This window comes from Scophthalmus maximus, chromosome 1 (assembly GCF_022379125.1).
Source record: "Scophthalmus maximus strain ysfricsl-2021 chromosome 1, ASM2237912v1, whole genome shotgun sequence".
In the NCBI taxonomy this organism is placed as follows: Eukaryota; Metazoa; Chordata; class Actinopteri; order Pleuronectiformes; family Scophthalmidae; genus Scophthalmus; species Scophthalmus maximus.
In genome coordinates this window covers 2,108,753-2,127,755 of record NC_061515.1, presented here as the reverse complement: position 1 = coordinate 2,127,755, position 19,003 = coordinate 2,108,753, and the positions used below count along the sequence as shown (strand labels likewise).

Below are 19,003 nucleotides of genomic sequence, written 5' to 3'. Positions count from 1 at the left end.
GTTGTGGTTGTGCATATCAAGTCTTATCATAGATCTTGATTCATAAATACAGGATTTTTCTGCTTAGTCTTCCAAAAAAAAAGTCTGCCATGGCTTGTAAATATAGATTTTTTGATTTTTTTTTCAGTTGTGAGGTTTAGTTTCCTCTTTTTATGCCTCCTTTGCCTGGATAGTGAAACCACATGGAACATCACTGTAAAGGTCTTGCACACACTCACATCAGCTCCAGAGAAACAACCAGAGGACACGACATGGATGTACTTGACATATGGCCATATAAAGCAGTGATGCGATTTCATTTGAATTCTGCGAAGATTCATTTTTTTTGTCTTCGCTCCAATGCAGTAAAAAGTGTGCCGGGGGGGGGGGGGGGGGGGGGGGGGGGGGACTCCACGGATGCTGTGGCCCCCTTCCTCTCCGGGGTCCTCCACTGAGAGTTAACACAACTTAAACTCCAGATTCACTTTATCCCACACTGTCATCAGACAGTGCAAAAGTGAAAGACATTTTCATCCTACTTTTCTATAATTCTTAAATTATAAAGTGACAAGTGTGTCAATCAATTTTACTACCGCCTGTAAAATGTCAGAGGTCAAGTCATGGCAAACCTTATGATTGATATGATTTAATGAACTAGCTGTAAACTACTTCATTCCTTTTTACATTTTATGATTGATAATGTCAACAAAACATTTCTGTTTTGCATTTGAACGCAGTAATTACCACCACTTGTGAAGAACATCAGACAATGTCCGTGCACGATCTTTAGCAGAAAGTTTTGTGAATGTCACACGTGTATATCTTCATCAGAGCCAAGGAAACAAGTTTGACTAGGTACATGTGTACATGTTGGAGTGATGCATGGACGACTGCTAGAACTGGTCAAATTTATGAAAAAGCTGCAGTGATTGGACAGAATTGCAAGGCCACTGGAATTTGCGTTAGTTGTCTCGCTGAAAACAACCTGGGGAAGTGATTCAAAGTTGGATTTAGATTAAGTTTTGAAATATCTTTGGATTATTGCAAACTCTTTTTTTTTTCTTTGCACTGATCAGTCGGGCCAGGTGAGTTTCTGACAGGTTAATACTGTCTATCCAGAACTCTCCAGGGCATGGGGGTAGGATGGGGCTTCTTTCAGGGCGGGGGCAGAAAGAGACTTCGAGAAGAAGGACAATTGATAATCAGGACCAGGTCTCCCTGTGCAGAGAGCCAGGCAAAGCCCCGGCCCCGGCACTGGCCCTGAGTGGGTGATGGGAGACAGCTTTGTGTGATTACGGAGCGGGGAGGGGATGGTGAGGATGGGGGGTGGAGGGAAAAATAAAAGATAGAAAGGACAGAGGAAGAGAGGGGAATTAAAAAAGATGGGCTACATGGAAGAGAGGGGGGGGGGGCGAGCGGATGAAAGAACATCGGAGGGGCGCAGAGGAACCTGGATGAGCAGCTGCATTACGCGCTGTTTGTTCCACCACTGGAACGTTTCCTGGTGATATGTCAAGTGGAAATGATAAGCTACATTACACAGTGAGATCCATCTTTCGTCCAACTCCTCTCTCTCTCTGTGTGTGTGTGTGCACGTGTGTGTGTGTGTGTGTGTGTGTGCGTCTGCGTGTGCGTGCGCGTGTGTGTGGTCCAGGTACTACTCACTTTGTGCTGACCTAAATTTGTTGCCATCTAAATGAGGACAAAAAGCAAGTCACCTTAACATGGATGGATTATAAAATTCTACGTTGAAGTTTTATTTTAAGGTTTGAGATGGGGAAGTTTAGTTTGAATTACAATTACAGGAAGTGTGTGTGTGTGTGCGTGCGTGTGCGTGTGTGTCTGTGTGTGTGCGTGCGCACCTATTGGCAGCGCCCCTGGTCGTGTCCCCCCCCCCCCCCCCCCCCGCTCCTGCTCCTACCTGCGGAGGAACAGACAGGAGGATTAAAACCCCTCAGGAAAAAAAGCCTCTAAACGCCGGTGCCTTGATGAGACCATGAAAAACAGCTGCTGTTGTTTTTCGCCCGCTTCCTTCTCCCATCATCATGACCCAGTGGAAAAATGGGATAATGGAAGTGGTGTAAAACGGCATTGAGTTAAGTCATGTGTCTCTGTAGATTCCAGTCGAGTGTTTGAAGGCCGCAGTCGAGCATCGGAGAGCGGAGGGAGAGAGGTAGAGCAGCGGATGCCGAGCAGTCTTGGATTTATGTGGCTGGAATGAAGGGGGGGGGGGGGATTCTGTTTTCCTGCTATTCCGCAGTGTCACGTTAGGATATCACGTGGAGGCAGCCAGTAATTGTGCTTATGAGAAGGAGAAAGAGATGGAGAAAGGACCCAGCTGGCAGTTAACAGGTCCTTGCATGCAAAGCGTGTGAGTGACTAGAAGAGGAGAGAAGAGTTGTCAGGGTTGTGATTCACGAGACGTTGCCATGCAGCGTTCCGTGGGTTCGATGGCGACACATCTTCGCTCGCTGGTGCGCTGACGGGCCCTGGCTCTCCTTGAAACCCCCCGAAATGGATTGCGTCCAGTTCATAGTGAATTTTTCCAAAAAGACGGAGGAGGTTGTCAGCGAGGAGCAAAAAAAGCCCCAAGCCAACAGTGACTTGATCCTATTTTTCTCACTAGATTGCAAAACATGAGAAATATTTCAGATATTTATTTTCCATTCACAAACACACACAGAACACAAAAGAGTTCCAGGAAAAGTTTGTGTACTATTAAATTTATTACTGGCATGAGACAGCTTTGTTTAACAGTAAAGTCGTGTTTTTGATGTTTTTTGTCGGGGGGGTGTTTGTTTCTTCCTGCTCTGTTTTCTTTATTAATTAGCACCTCATAAAAAGAAGTCAGGATCCACGCAAAATTTAAATATCAGCAATGATCAAATTAGTCTCTTTTCTTTAATTCTATTTGTTGTCCTCTCTCCACAGCTGAGCTCAACGTGGAGCTTTCACGGCCCCTGAAAATCAACCCCACACTGGCAAAGCTGGAGCAGGCCAAAGCCTACCTGAGCAAAGTCCTTCCCAACCACGTGTGGGATTCCTCCGGTAAACCCCCGTCGGCTCCCGCCACGCCTCACTCCTCCCCGACGAGGACGCTGCCCAGGCCCGCGCTCCCTCGGTCGGACGCCCAGCACCGGGCCTCGGCTCCGGGCAAAGCCAACAGCGTGCGGGCCCTGGCGCTGACCTTCCACAAGGTGTCCCTCCGCACCGCCCAGATGGTGGTCGTCATGGAGACGGAGGCCCACCCAATGAGGCCCAGCGTCACGGTATCGGTGTCGGCCATGACGGGGAGTCTGCACGTGAAGCCGGGGCCTAGGATAGAAGGTGAGTCCAACGCGAGCATCTTCCATTTGCAGGAAATGAAAATGACATTGAGATTAGGACACGAGCAGGACAGGAAGGACAGATGAACTGGAGCACAGGCGCAGAAGCATGAATCCAAGTATTCTGCACTTTGTTGAATCATATTGTAATCGACCGAAGTACCAAAATAAAAAAACATACTTGGAGGTTAGAAGTTATGATTGTCATAGTTCTTCAAACCTTCATAGACCCGACATTCATCTTACTGTTCAAACCAGAAGCATAGAGACACATACAATTGTTCATTGTTCATTTCAAAATTGTACAGTACCAGTGGTGTTTGAGCTTTCGTCAGTCATAGGTTCATAAGCTCTTTATAGCTCACTCACAGTCGTGTAGTCCCTGATGACTGTCGAATTGTATTTGTTCTTTTCACCAACTCCCTCCTTGTGCGTCAGAGCTCATGTTGTATCACTCCAAACGTAACAAGGGTCTGGACTCCCTTACTTCTCTCTTGATGTGAAAAGTGAAAAAAAAAACAACAAAAAAAACAAAACATCAAACCGGTGATGTCACCCGTCGTATTCTGCTTTATTTCAAGATATTGCCACTTGTTTCAGGGAAAACTCTTGAAACAGGTGGAGCTGCATTGGAAACAACTGCAATGACTTCACCCCATTTGGCAGATTTAATCATATTCTAAAGAAACCACAATTTTAAGACTGCGTAGTACACAACACCAAATGTCCGCGCTCTCTTTCTTTCTTTTTGTGGTGTGTCACAAGTCTGGTGCCCTTGCACAGCATGCGAGCCAACAGGAACCAGGCCAGGCCCTTTGAGAATCCAAGCACAGTTACACAAAGCTCCAAATATCCAATAAAAAAATCGAGCGAAGAACAAATTGTTCTGTTTCTTTTCATTATGTTATGCAACCAAACAAATATTTGATGTGGACAAATTCAGAAAAGTGCTGTACCCGGTGCACCCAACTCTCGTATTTGTTATTCATTCAGATTGAAGTTTGTGGGGAATGAAGCCGGAGTGTCGTAACACATGTTCCCTCAGGAATGTGTTTAATCAAACAGCAAGTGTCACACTCTTTTCTACGCCCGTAGCCCGTGAACTCATGGATCTACTGTACATAGTGGTCGTTTCTGAACGTGAACTGATCATCGTCCCACCGTGTGGAACTCCTCCACCCTTGTTTGTTGAGGAGAGCGTGATTTCTCGGCCCTTTTTGGATGATTTGACACTGTTATACACACTAAACAACACTCGGACTTTGTGTTTTAGTTTTTTACACATGCTTGCAAAGCCCTCGTTTGCCAAAAGAGCCGGTTTGTCAGTAAACCGTAGAGTGAGATGTTTGTGTTAGTCTGAGAGAGAATGATATTTTTCACGCACTCATGTACGAGTGTACGACGGAGAGAGGGATTGTTTGTTTTCATGTTCGGACCAAACCCTGCGTTCATCAGCACCGACTGTAATCCAGGAGGCATCGGCGTGTTTCCGTCATGACAATCAGATCTGCTAATACTAATATGAATCAGAAGGCCTCTGTGCCTGTTGGGTGTGAGTCAACAGGCTGCAACGGACCGTCAGGGATTGTTTTGGTTTGTTTGTTCAGTTTTTTGCTATTCTGTTTGGCACGTTCCTCCGAACTGGACCCCGCGGGGGAAACGGGGGGATAGAAGAGTGAGGAGCTGACGAGCCGCGTCTCGCAGATAAGCAAGGAAAAAGGTAGACTCACGATGCGGCAGGTAGATGGTTTGTGCCTCAGTGCTGCTGAGCAACACATCCCCTGTGAGTGTGTGTGAGTGTGTGTGTGTGTGTGTGGGGGGGGGGGGCGGTGCAAGGGGACAGGGACAGAGCTGGTACTGGGCCTTCTGAGCGCCGCCATCTGTCCCGCAGATGTGATTATATAGGGTTACTTCAGATAAAATGATTGTCAAAAATGTTAATTAAAACCTCAAACAATTTGCACTTTGTTTACTCAAATCTGCATAACTGCACGGTGACACAGCGCCCGGCCCCTCCTGCCCTGCCCCTGATTCTCACCAGCTTTTCGTCTTTGGTCCGCACACTTCAATAAACAGAGAGTTTGAAGCTGCGCGTGCAACGCAATGGAAAAAGAACCGAGAGTTTAGAGACGATATGAAAGCGAGACCCCTCCCACTCACTTTCCATTCAGGGGATTCTACTATTTATAGCGACTGCCCGTCCTTTTGGATATGCTTCTCTCCAGATTTGTTGATTGTACTTCTTTGATGCATTCGCAGTAAACACAGGAAGCTGAGATTAGCGTGCCGAGAAATGTCTTTTCACCGGTATTGTTTTCTTGAAACGCTCCCAGTCCGACTGGACGCACGGTGCGATCAAGACCGCTGGTGTTGTTATGACTCTTTGTTCGTTCTGAACAAGACATTGTGATAACTGCCCATAAAACTGACGCTGTCATCACCTGCACTAAGTTTCATTCAGCTCCTCGTAGATCATATTTCAGTTCTCTGTGGAACACCTGACAGGTTTACAGTAAGAGAATCTCAGTAAAGGCCCTGATCTTTCATCACCCAGCGTAGAGGAAGAGGTCACATCTGTATGTGTTGCCACCGATTGCCCACGTAGAGGATTTTACAGTAAATGTCTCGAGTCCTGCTGAACAACATGTTTGTCTCACCCAGTTGTGTGTTGCCCCCCCCTCCTGATAAGTGAAGCGCTCTTATGGATCTCTGTCACAACACACATGGTGACTCTCCCAGAGGGCTTCTTCTCCACATAGTGTTTCCAGATTTGTTGACATCGAAACGAGACAAACTGTCTCAAATTACGCAGACTGATCACCGGCGACAATGGATGTATCTGCTGACTCCTGGCCTGGGTTGCACCGCCTCCATCACTCACCGCCGCGCGGCCTCTCCGGCCCCGCTCCATACCTTTTGGAAAACGGATACCTTGGAATTCTGCGAAGATAAAGGGTGGGATCCCCGTTCTGTGAGGTTGAGCGCTCGAGCTGCCACAATAAGTCAGCGGGAATGGCCCCCCGGGGAGAAGCTGTACATGGGAGATGTAAGACAGGAGAATGTAGTATTACTACCGCTACAGTATGTACCACTACTGTTGCTCTGCTTTTGTTGCACTGCTGCTTCTCAGTGGCAGACGGAGATTGATGGACCACATCCTGAGCAGACCTCAGGATGATGCCAGTTTGTAAGAGGAAGCGGGAGGGGGGGGAGGCAGGAGGGGGGGGGGAAGAGTTATGAAAGGAGGGAAGCAGGGAGGCGATGGAGATAGAGAAGTGGAGCGAGAGAAGGAACTGAGGCGACGCGCTGACAGAAATGTCGGGGGACATACGGCAGAGAGAGAGAAGAAGCATCTATGAGTTGAACGGGGACAGAAGAGGAGACGAGGAAAAGAATCAAGGAGAGGGAGAGAGGAATGGAGAGGAGAGGTAGAGAAATGAAGGAGATGTAACGCAGGCGGAGGGTGAAAAGAGACGACAGGCAGATTGCTCCGTGTGAGCAGTAACAGGGTCTCTCCTCCTCTCACCCCGCCCCACCCTGTCTTCATTAGCGTACATCCATAGCTGCATTGGGGTGAAGACCCTGTCATCCCTCCTCCTACCCCCCCGCCCACCCCCCTCATCCATGGAACATCTGGGGCTCTGTACCTGGTCATGGCAGCCCCCAGCCCCCCCCCCCCCCCCCCCCCCCCCCCCCCCCCCTTCTGCCAGGGGACAAGATGGAGAGAGAGGGGATTAGGTTGACAGTGAGGTGTGTTACCAGATCCTGTGTTAATGAAAAGCAAGTGGAAGCCCCACATTCCTCCCTGCGTCCGCGACTCACCCCTCCCCAAGGTAGGGGGGCATTCGTAGTTCAATGAAAGAAAGGTTGGGAGGTGGGCAAGAGAGAGAGAACAGATGTCTTAAGGTCCATGAAACAAGACCCTCCCTAATCTCTCAGCTCTCCGTCAGACTGCCCATAGAGTGCCCCCGATTTCCCACAAGAACATGCGCGCACACACACACACACACACACACACACACACACACTCCAGACTCTGTCACTAGTGTGTACTTTTTCATATGCATACAACACACACACACACACACACACACACCTAAAGCTCCCCCTCGGTCCTCAGCCTCAGCGGAACCCTTTCTTTTTCATGCTGATTTACTCCAGCACACTTGCAAAGGAAAACACATGTTCTTTGAATGAAGTGAAAACTACCTATTATTTATTTATGTCTCTTCTCTTCCTTTTTTTTTTTTTTTCAAGTTTTATTTTGTTTCCCCAGCCCTGGTACATGTCGGTGTGTTTACTCTGCTGAAAGAAAGCCACTCTTTTCCATTTATCATGTTACTTCTGTTTCAATAGTCAGGGAGAAGCGGAGCGGAGCGGAGCGAAGCCAAACTATAAAGAGATTTATCTTTGGAAATACACCCTGCTGCGATTTGGCAACTAAACCCATCCAATAAATTGTTCTCACTGCATTAACAGTAGAAATATGTAACAGAGAAGACATGGGACCCTCACACACACACGTTGTGGGTGGGGACTTTTGACCAGAATAAGGGTGAGAAAGAAGAATTTATTGAGGCTGCTTACGATTATTTTGATTAGCAATCGTCCTGACAAATATTTCCGTGATTAATTAATAAATTGTTTGGTCGGTCGATGAATCACAATCTCCTAAAACCCAAAGAGATGTCATCGGTTTACTTGCTGCGTCCAAAATTATTATTTTTCGTTCCTATTTTTACTAGCCTCAGTTCCTTGTGACATGGATCCTTCACGATGATGGAAACTTTCCTTGGAGATTCTGATCCATGTTGACGCGACTGCATCACATCACATCTGCAGATTTATCAGCTGCACGTTCAAGCTGCCAATCTCCTGTTCCTACTACATCACAAAAAACATTCTACTGGATTCACATCTGGTGACTGGGGAGGTCACTGAAGTTCACTGAACTCACTGTTCACGAGACCAGTTTGAGATTATTTATTAATATAAGATGGTAAATGTTCAGCAGCGACACTGAGACGGACTGATTGGATACTTGTATAAATGCACAGGCACATAAATGGTCCGAACAAAGTTCTCTGAATACCTTCATACAACAGGAGCTAAAGGTCAACGCAGGTCAACAGCTGTCAGCACTGTACGACACAGTACAGTTCTAAAGCACTGAAATGTCTTTCAACAAAAACTGAACAAGATAACCTTCATGAAGGAGACATTTAATTCAGGACCGTTGTGCCAGTTATTTCTAGTTTCTCACCAAAATATAGAATATAGAATAGTGTAAGGCACTGTGGTGCACAAGCCCAAAACCCAAGTTGGCTAGAAGAGTAAACTCAGGACTACTGACAGATTCTACTGTACACTGACGCCTCTGCACAGCAACATTAATCTTTATTTCTTCTTTTACTGTCTGTCAGATTTCCAGCCTAATGTAACACATGAAATTAGGGCCAGACTTGCTGTTTCTTTTTCTTTCCCTGCTGGGCACCGCATGTCCTACGTGCAAAACATATCGCATGCACGCACACACACACACACACACACACACCACTGGAGCTGCCGGTATTTCCTTTGAAAATAACCAAAAGCAAACCAAGCCTGAAGCTGTGTGAACCTTGTACGTGTGACGAGATGGCCCACACTTGACCTTAAACTTAAACCTTAATTTGTCAGGAACCCATCAGACTAACGTTAGGGGGCAGAATGGTGTGAAATGAAAATTCTAATCCTGAGAATAAGATGATTAAAATGAACATTAACGTCATAAATGTCCTCCGAGAAAGAAATTGTCTGTCGCGTTTTAATATTAAGAAAATGAACTTTCTATCTGCCGTATGTGATTAGCTTACGCGTAACAGTTGTCATTGAACCCATATGTACCTCGTCAACACTCGTCGGTTACTGTATTTGTAGCAGCCTGGATGACACACAGCTCCACTGCACTGTGCCATTTTGGCTGACGCCGTCCCCTGCTACGAAACCAGATTCCTCTAGTGTCCTATAGTGGTCTTGTGGTGAGGGAATAGTGTACTTCTGTGGTGAGTGACAGTATATTACTTCTATTACTCTTACCATCCCAGACAGTCTTCGGGGGCCTCTGCTAGTTAGGTAATGACTCCTTTAGGTTTCTTCTAATTGATACCAGTGTGTCCCGGGGTATAAATCACCCAGGCAGTGGTCAGATAACGGCTGCCAGGGAGAAACCGACGCGGTAAATCAGTCTGAGATCCTGTCTCATCTCACCCGAGTGTTTGCCAGAGATGTATTTCACCGTAGGAAGATTTCCGTCAACCCTGTTCCACCACCCACTCTGCTCCCCGGGTGTCGGGGGTTGTGCAGCGAGCCTGCGGTGGGCGTGCGAGGGCGTCCAGTCTACTGCGACGGTGCGAGATGCGCAGGTGTAAGTGAGTACGTGACGATCTGTGTTTGATCAAAGTTAAGTTTAAGTTCCGATTTAAGTTTCTCATTATTTTCGAAACAGTTTTCATATTGTAGCTTATGGATCAACCCCCGCTTTATCAGTGTGCTTTAGTTTCTCAAAAGATGCGTATATCTTATGTATGTGTTTGTTGTACCTTTCTGTGCGGGTGTGTGTGTTAAAAGAAGCCTCTAGTTGGCGCTCTTTACTTATCGACTGTAGACTTCTTGTTTGATTTGTGACCATTTCAGTAATGTGTCAGTGACGACTGAGAAAACAGGATCTTAAATTATCATCCGTCATCATATGTATAGAGGACACTGCTTACCCTCACCATTCTGTTACATGGACCTGTTGGAGACCCTGTAGGAGTCACTCTTCTTCTTCAGTGTCCGGTTCAAATATGTCTGCCTGAACCACTCTCAGACCATTTGTCATTGTGTAAGTTACAGTAGTAACAGAAGCTTCAGAGATTTGTGTGTTTTATGAGCAGAGTGAGAGCTGCAGGCGATAGTCTGTACCCCAGCCATTTTAAAACCTTGAATGGATATTCAACTCTTTAGATTTAATCAATTCCAGGAGAGGGAACTTTCTCAGCGTCACACTCTCTTCCTCTTGCACTCTGTGTCCATGTATTTGTTTTCTTTCCCTCGATCATTCTCTTTTCCTCCATCGTCTTTTTGCCACTTGTGCTGTTTGTATCATATAATACTATGTAAAATAATACTTATGTAAAATACAGATGTGAAACGGGTTGTTGAGCAACTCCTCATTTGAACATCAGAACAATTAAAAGCTCTCTAGTTGTGCGTACCTCTACGCCTTTGGATTTGCACCAAATACAAGAAAGAAACTGTGGAAAGAGCTGAATTCTTACTTATTCCACGAAGATCTTTGAAGATGGCCTGGACGAAATTGTTGGTGCCCCTTCGAAGGGGTCGTCATTGTGCTGTTTGGTATCAACGTGTGCACCACAGAGAAAGACAAGAAAAGAGTCAGAGGAGAAGAAAATAATTGCCAAGCATGATCAAGGTAAAGGCCACAAGATCAGCTCCAAGCAGCCTGATGTCCCCGTGACCACAGTTGCTAATATTCATTGAAGATCCACGGGACCGCAGCCAACCGCCCTGGACTCGGCCTCAAGTTGGAAAATTGACTCCAGATTGAACGGGAGAGTTTGAACGGTGGACTTCAAAACAGACACAAGCCGACCTCCAAGATCAATGTACAGTCCAGTCGCCCCCACACTCTATGTCACTTATTAAACCAAGTGTGCTGCACCGATGAAGACCCAGGAGGACCCCACGGTTGAAAGAGAAACGACTGGGGCCATTTGCCAAATTGCCTGTGAACACGCCACAACCCTTCTGGGAGAACGTCCCTTGGACAGATTAATCAAACAAGAGCTTTCTGGTAAGTAACATTATCTCTACGTCCACAGAAGAAGAAGGAAAGTAATGAACATTAATGAATTGAAGAACGTCCACTGAAACATGGAGGTGGCTCAGTGGATTGTGTTATGGGGTTTTTCTTTGGGTACCTTGAGTCTGTCCGGGCACAATGAAATTGTTGAGAGAAACATTACTCTGCCGTGTCAGAGTCCAACCTCCGCCACTGGTCATCGCTCCTTCAACAGGACAAGGACCTGAAAGCAGACAAGAATGACTGAGAGAGAATAAAACATTGGACCATTCTGAAGTTCTGGTCTTATGGAAGAAAGCTGAAACTTGTCGACGGGACGAGGCACCGATCAAACCTGAGAAAACTGAAAAATATTAGGTCAAGGTTCCCAATACTTTATGTTATTTAATATGTGTTTCATCATAAATCAAAACCAGAGAGGAGTGGAAGAGTTTCTGCTAATTCCTTTAAGTGAGGGTGCCGACACCACGTCTGTATGTACCGCCCGCACCGTCCTCAAATACTTTCCCAGTTCAAACCCCCCCCCCCCAACATTCCTTCCTCTCCTTGCTGCTAATAGCAGTTCTTCACAGCTCAGCGGTGTAATATCTCTGAGCTGTCCGCTGACACGTCTCTGGAGACGACCTTTCATAGCTGCGATGTGGCCGTTTGTGGCAAAAGCAGGGAGGGAGGGAGACAGGGAGGATGGAGAAATGTGCCTGTTATTCAGGCCTGGGTGGAAGAATGGAGTTTGGGATGAGAAAGGGATTCCCCCCTTGTTAAAACCACTCCCCATTAGGCTGATTTCTGGGGAGCGCTGGCTGCTGTTACTGGCTTTATCACCAGGATGCTGCGGTCAGCTGGGTTTTAAATGATGCTCTGTGTGACAGGAGAGAACGCTTACATGTGTATGTATGCAGGCATTGGGATGTACTTTTCTGTATCTTACGTGTGTGTGCGTGCGTGTGTGTGTGCGCGTGCGTGTGTGTGTATGTTTGTGTGCGTGCGTGTGCGTACAACCTCAATGTGCTTGTGTTTCCGTTTGAGCATGTTTGAATGAAAGATTCTCCGTGGAACAGGCCAGTTTGGGAGTTCCCCCTGCGCTGTCTAATAAATCCCGGCCATGAAAATAAACCCAGTGTCCACACAGTTTCAGCAAGTAATCTCTTAACGGCTCTAACTGCACGGCAACACCACAAGATGTGAGCAGGTAAACTGCAAACACGTACCAACAATGACTTCCTCGGGAGACATGAGTCACCCTTATATAATATTTGTTCCCTGAAAAAGATTTATATCTGAGAGAAGCCCTCTTTCGGTGGAACCGCCCCCCCCCCCCCCCCCCCCCCCCCCCCCCCCCCCCCCCCCCCCCCCCCCCCCCCCCCCCCCCGGAGGTACTGGGCTCTAATGTGGGGGAAGATATTCCATAGTCACTTTATGAAGCCGGAAAAGGTGCGAGTGCTCTTACGTACAAGAACTTCATCATATACAGTAGATCTCTCTCTCCCTTCATATGCCCTCCCATCACTCCCTCAAACCTCAAAGTCTTTCCTCGAAGGACAGACATGCACACGTGTCTATTCATAGGAAATCAAACCAACACTGGACCAACTGTAACCGATACGATATGTTCTCCTGTGTGTCGGGCGCTCGAAGAGCCAGCCAGATTTTCAGAGGGACATGTTAACCATCCCTTTACCGCTCTACCTCTCTGGGCGTGGATGTTCCGTTTCGGAGGAGCCAGTGGTTGAGTCAACAGAAACTGCTCGTCTCTGTGCTGTTGTTTTTGAGCGTGACAATCGTTTAAAATTCCTGTCGTCAAACAATAAAATCATAGGAACAATAAAATAGAAACCTCTAGGCGGGGATAGAAAACGAGGCGTACTGCTGCTGGTTTGTTTTTGCTTGTTCAGACTTGGGTGAGAGTTTCTGTACAGGCCTGAGCGGCTTCTCAGGGCAATATTAGTCATCCGGCGTTGAGGTTTCCAAATGGGCTGCGGCTGCTGCAGCCCGAGCTGACCAGAGCAACCCTCCCATGTCAGCGGCTGGTGGAAGATGTTTTTCAGTCCTCTGATTTATGGGACCACAAGGACAACTCCAGGACAGCCTGAATGCTGGAAGTGGCACATCACTATGTTTAATGGAAAGGACAGAATATGTTTAAAAACTTTCCTTATTAAAATTGGGGGGGGGGGGGTTTTTTGCTACTTTTGGTTCGTTCAGGATGAGTGGGTGTTTGGCTCGACTGTCTGGGTTACATCAGACTTCTTTTCTCACCGTCATCAAGCTGCTAAAACCTTTTAGTTTTGCAGAATCAACAGAAGCACTGACTCTGAAGTGGAGTCCCTGAGGGTTCACGTGGATCTGACCGTGGCGCCAGAACACCTCTGTTCAAGAGGAGACACTGCACAGACGGAGCTTTACTGTTGTTGTGCTTTTAGAGCAGAGGTTGCACCGGTCAAGTCTTTGAATCGTTGGAGTCCTCAGCCCTTCAGGAAGTCTGTCTTCTCCTCACTTGAACCCAGCAGAAGCAGGTCACGAAAATTACAATATCGACTAACTTTGGGATACATGAATATGAAATCAATCCTGTTTATTGTGTCTACACGCGTGTTTGTTGACATAGGAATGATTGTGCTTCTGTCCTCTCATCTGTTCTCGTCGTATGATTATTCTTTTGCTTGTTTTGTCTATAAAATGTCCAGAAAATATGGATTTTCTCAGTGTTTTTCTAAAAGGCTCCGTGTCTTCAACTTGCTTGTCTTGAGTCTAAACTCTGGATAATATTTACAAATCGTGTAGAACTTGCCTCAACGACCAAGCTCACATGATTCAGTATTTTAAAAAATGGTCTTTAAATCACGATAATATTGTTTATCGCAATCATTTCGGGGACAAAATATCATGCAACAAAAAGTAGTTATCGTGACAGGCCTGCTCTTGCATGGGATTTTCGAGTTATCAAAAATGAGGGGCCGCTGTTTTTTTTTTTTTGGACATATCGCTCCCCTCCTGTTTTCCCTCCGTAGTTCGACCCTGTACTGTACAAACCATTCATTTTCTTCTTCTTCTGTCCTCCCAGACGCAGTTCAGTCTTCCTCTGTGCTGCTGGAGCTGCGGGACGTGTTGGTGAGAACAGGCCTAAAGGACCGGAGTCACCTCCTGCTCGGCCCGTTCTCCTGCGGCACCTCCCTGGAGGCCCGCTGGTGCCGGCACAGCGGCAGCCCTGGACCGGAGCCCGGCCCCCCTAAACTGCTGCTGGACCTGAAGGGAGGCCTGCTGCAGGTTTGGCCCATGACATCAATTCTGCATATCATTTATCAACCCGCAGAGCTATACACGTCTCTCCGAGTTCAGGGTCAGATCAGCACCTCTGCACCCGGTGAGAGTTGGAGTGTCCCGCTCAAGGACACTCGCCCCGAAGGGCCGGAGAGAAGAACGGCCTCTGATCACGAGGCGATGCCGTTGCTCACTACGACATCGTCTCGGCCGTGAGCTCCTTCGGGCTTCCAGATGAATCCTCGTGGTATTCGTAGGATGACACTCACAGACAAAGGTCACCACGCTCTTAACGCCCGAGGCCGGTTCAGCTCTGCCGTGGCTTCTGTCCTCCGTGCAGCTGAAGCGATGACAGTAGGAACTGCATGCTGTAACTCCACTGTAGATTCAAGTCACATCTGCTGCTTAAGTGGTGGAATATTATAAGGGCTATTTTAGGGGATATATCTTATGTGTGCCGTTTTTCCTGTGAGAAGTTACATAACGTCCACGCCGAAAATGTGACTAACTGAGCGCATTATTACTAATGTATTATTCCACATCACTTCTTCACGGGTAACCCCCTTCCCTATTTTGAATGTTTCCCTTAATGTTTTTATGGCGTGCCTATTAACAGAAACATCACTTGTGACTCAACACTTAATACGTAATCATACGTTTCCCTTTGCAAATATTGGCATTCTAATCAAGTGCTGTACAAAACCACTGGAATTCCCTCCGATTCCTTCTTCTCATGCGTTCTCTTCCAAAACCTTGGGAAGAAAGAAAAAAAAATCCCCAAATTTTCCTGTTTTTAGAGTTTAGTCATCACCCACCCTTGCGAGCTTGTGAGTGCAGCGGGGCGAGCGGGCAGGCAGCTCCATGTGCGAAGAGTTTTTGACTCAGAGATTCCTCGTCCGTAGTCCAAACCCCAGACAGAACCGCTTTGATGGCGCTCGGGAAGGGGAATGCCACGGGTAAGTAGGAAGGATGTAAGCTTATGTTAGGTAATATTAGTAAGGAGGTGAAGGGGTGATGATGAGGGTAACCCCGACTGCTTCTCTTCCTGTTTTGCGTCAGCTCTGTGTCTGTGTCGAAGCTTTTCTCTTTTCACTGTCAATTCCTTTGCTTCCAATTCATCTCTCTCTTTACCTGCCTCGACCTCCCTGTCTTCCTGTGTCTCCAGTTCCCCGTCCTACACTTTGTCTTTTTTCCCCCCGTTGTTCCATCCCATCCATCTTACCCTCTCTTGTTCTGTCTCCACAGGTCTTTTGGGGCCAAGAGCATCTGAACTGCCTGACGCTGGTGGAGGAGCACCTACGGACGTACCTTCGCCTTCAGAGAGAGGACTCGGCCGATGGCTGTTCCAGGAGCCACCCCCGCCACCCGCAGCCGCCCCCCTCCCCAGGCGCTCCCTCTCCTCGGACAGAGCACAGCTCCGATGACTTGCGCACGGGGCATTTTAACTACATCCAGGACTCAGGTGAATGTTGTTATGTGGTGCGTGTGGATCTCATGCGGAGATGACGTGCACCTTGTAGTGTACACAACTATACTTTCAATCCTGCTTGAATTGACACATTTGTTTAGAGCTGCAGCAGTTAATCGATTAGTAATCCACTACTAAATTAATCGCCAACTATTTTGATAATCGATGAATCTGTTCAAGTATTTTTTATGAAGAAAAAGAATTCTCCTGGTTTCTTTGCTCCTCTGTGACAGTGAACTGAATATCTTTTGGTGTGTGGACAAAACAAAACATCCTCTTGGGGGTTTTGGGGAACACGATCGACATTTTTCACCATTTTATGGAGCAAACGACTAATGGATTAATCGAGATAAGAATCGACAGATTAATCGACTATGAAAATATTCATAAGTTGCAGCCCAACATTTGTGGAGCTGTTCATCCGGCAGAGGAGCTTCTAGATGTTCAGCAGTAGTCCAAGCCCCCGGAGAGGGATTGTCCTCTGGTTGTTTTATCAGCTGGCCTTCATGTCAGTAATTTCAAACAGACCAAATTGCTTTTTAAAAGAGATTAATCCTCGACTCAAAGTAAAACGATATGATGCCGACCTCCATTTCTTCCTGGTGATTCCATGACAAGCTTCTCAAAGTGGATGGACCGGCGGTAAAGCAGCCGCTCCCTGAGTCCTGAGGACGAACATCAGTCACAAACTCCAAGAAGAACCTTTGTGACAAAGTGAGACGTCACTTAAGATACACACAGACTCCAATCGAGAGCGAGATCAAAGTCTTCTGTGGAAAGAAGTTTCATCAGACACGTCTGCCTGGTTCCACTCTGAGCAGCATGCTGTTTATTCCCCCTCTCCGTGCACACTCACACACACACACACACACACACACACACACACACACAGGGACATTGTACACAGAGGATCAAACTTCTCCCTGGCTGCAGACCAGCCGTCCACTCTGTCAGCTGTGGTTGAGTCTTTGTTTGTTGCACCGTTTCCACCGGTCTTTGATGCATTTACTACGCTGACTGAAGCAGGAGAATGTACAGTAGTGAACTAGAACAGAGCGGACAATCTGTCGGCAACATGTTGTCAGCAGTCGAGGGGGAACAGAGAACGGTGAGTGGCCCCTCGGGGGCCCGGACACAGGGATGGATGGTCAGAGGAGTGGATGACAGATGGATGGAGAGAGAGCGGTGGAAGGACTCTCTGTCTCCGTCTCTCACTTTCTCCGAGTTCAAGCAAATGAAAAGAGAAAACCTCATGAAAGTGTCTGTCCGTCGTCTGGTCCGGCGGGGATCAGCCGCAGACCGATGCCCCTCCAAATGTGTTTTCTCCAGAGAGGGTCTCGGTGCTCGTGGCCCCCGGGGCCCAAACAGAGCGGCAGTTCTCTGCTCGACTGTTTGTGTCAAATAAACATTTTTCCAAAGGACTCTGAATCACAAACAGCAGCCGGGACTCAAGTCAAACACCACTCCGGAGTTTGGATCCACTGTTGTCCAGCTGTTGCAAGGTGCAAGGCACGGTTCAATCAATGGTTGTTTAGTCCACACCAGAAACTGTTTACTCGGCCACTCGGTTCATATACAGCTTCTTACGCATGCGAACGTTCTGCGTTCTGGACGCGTTGGAAACGTCCACCGTGCTCCTCCAGGGGAGATGCTGTTCCGAGGGTTCACCGTAGAAAATGACAAATAAAAACTTCACAGCACCGAAGATGTGTGCACGTCGCATCTAGTTCTCTAGCAACAAAAGGTGAATTTCATTATACATTTCTTCCACAAGCATCAGAAAATGTTCCCGAGGCGAGTAAAGGCTCTTTGCAAAATCTGCAAAATCAAAATTCCTTCCAGTTCGTCGTCTGCTTGTCAGTTGCACATTCTTTTATCTTTTCTTTCTTTTCGGTTTACGATGATGTCATTTTCATATTGACTTGTGTCTGTACAGGTTTTCCACAAGTTTTCCCTCCTCCAAAGCTCAGTGTAAACCTCACGGCAGATTCCAGCGAAGGTACTGTAGTCTGATGGGGTTTTTTCTCTTTGTCAACTCCCTGCAGCGTCCCAGAGGTTGCCAGGGCCCCACGAGGTGGTGTTCTACACTGAAACGGAGGACAGCCCGGGCGTGATGCTGTGGAGATACCCCGAGCCCCGAGTGCTCACCTTCGTCAGGATTACTCCTGTACCCTTCAACACCACGGAGGACCCCGAGATCAGCACGGCCGACCTGGGGGATGTCCTGCAGGTAGAGCTGGACACACATGCGGCGTGTCTTTAATCCTCTCTGTTAGAAAAACCGATATTCACACGAGATAGTCCCAACACGCACTGTACAGAGCGGCCGTGCGTGAAACTACATGTTTCAATTCATTTCGAGTGAAAGAGGAGTAAAAAGGGAAAAGGGGGGAATCTGCACATCTCACTCACTGCTTCCTGCATAACATCACCTGCAGTGAAAGAGAAATAAACTGTCTTGGAACTGGGCTCCGGTCCATTATGATTCCCGTGACATGAGTCATGAGAACTCCCATACCCGACGTGTTATTGAATGACAGAGACCCCTGCTGCTCCTCCAAACATGTAATACACGACCAGGCAGCTGTGGAAGTCATCTCGCCTGCTCTGGTGTGAATAGCCAGGTGTCTCCAGCCCCCGATGAGGTTATATCTTGGCAGGCCGCAGCAGCTACCGAGTCTTCAGGGCCTCACTGGGGGAGAGGACATCCCACTTTTCCTCCTATCACTCATCCCCCCCCTGCCTCACTCTCTCCTGCCTTTCTTTTCCAGCTTTCATCCTCGAAGGAAAGCCGGGGTCCCGAAGCGTAGTTCATTCGCATCCTCCCTCAATACTCTTATCTATTTTTTCCTGGAACTGAACTCAATTCATGCTCCTGAAATTGTCTATTGGTTATGTTTAGTCGTATATTATTGAGATGTCTGTTGTTATTTTCCTAAAAATCAAATTCAGTGTACAGTAAAAGCAACTATTTATTTATGAATTTGGTCAAATGTAACACAAGGTAAAATCAGCTGATTGTAATCAATTCACAGATGTTGGTCTTACATTACATATTTCAATACCTAGTAATTATTACTTCAGGAATGGTGTAACAAAAAGTTTAAATAAAATTGGGAAAAGTAA

The 19,003-nt window shown here is 47.2% G+C and overlaps 1 protein-coding gene across 9 annotated transcripts in view; it reads left to right on the top strand.

Moving 5' to 3' along the window:
* LOC118301643 (vacuolar protein sorting-associated protein 13B-like) overlaps positions 1-19,003 on the top strand; it is a 299,542-nt gene that overhangs the window by 224,414 nt on the left and 56,125 nt on the right. For 8 of the 9 annotated variants that reach the window (XM_035627305.2, XM_047331582.1, XM_035627293.2 and 5 more), the window contains 4 exons: positions 2,911-3,306; positions 14,213-14,415; positions 15,655-15,871; positions 17,923-18,107. In XM_035627305.2, coding sequence (XP_035483198.2) covers positions 2,911-3,306; positions 14,213-14,415; positions 15,655-15,871; positions 17,923-18,107 — 1,001 coding nt within the window. Of the gene's footprint in view, positions 1-2,910; positions 3,307-14,212; positions 14,416-15,654; positions 15,872-17,922; positions 18,108-19,003 lie in introns of those variants that run through there. The other variant, XR_004790359.2, reaches the window with a different exon arrangement.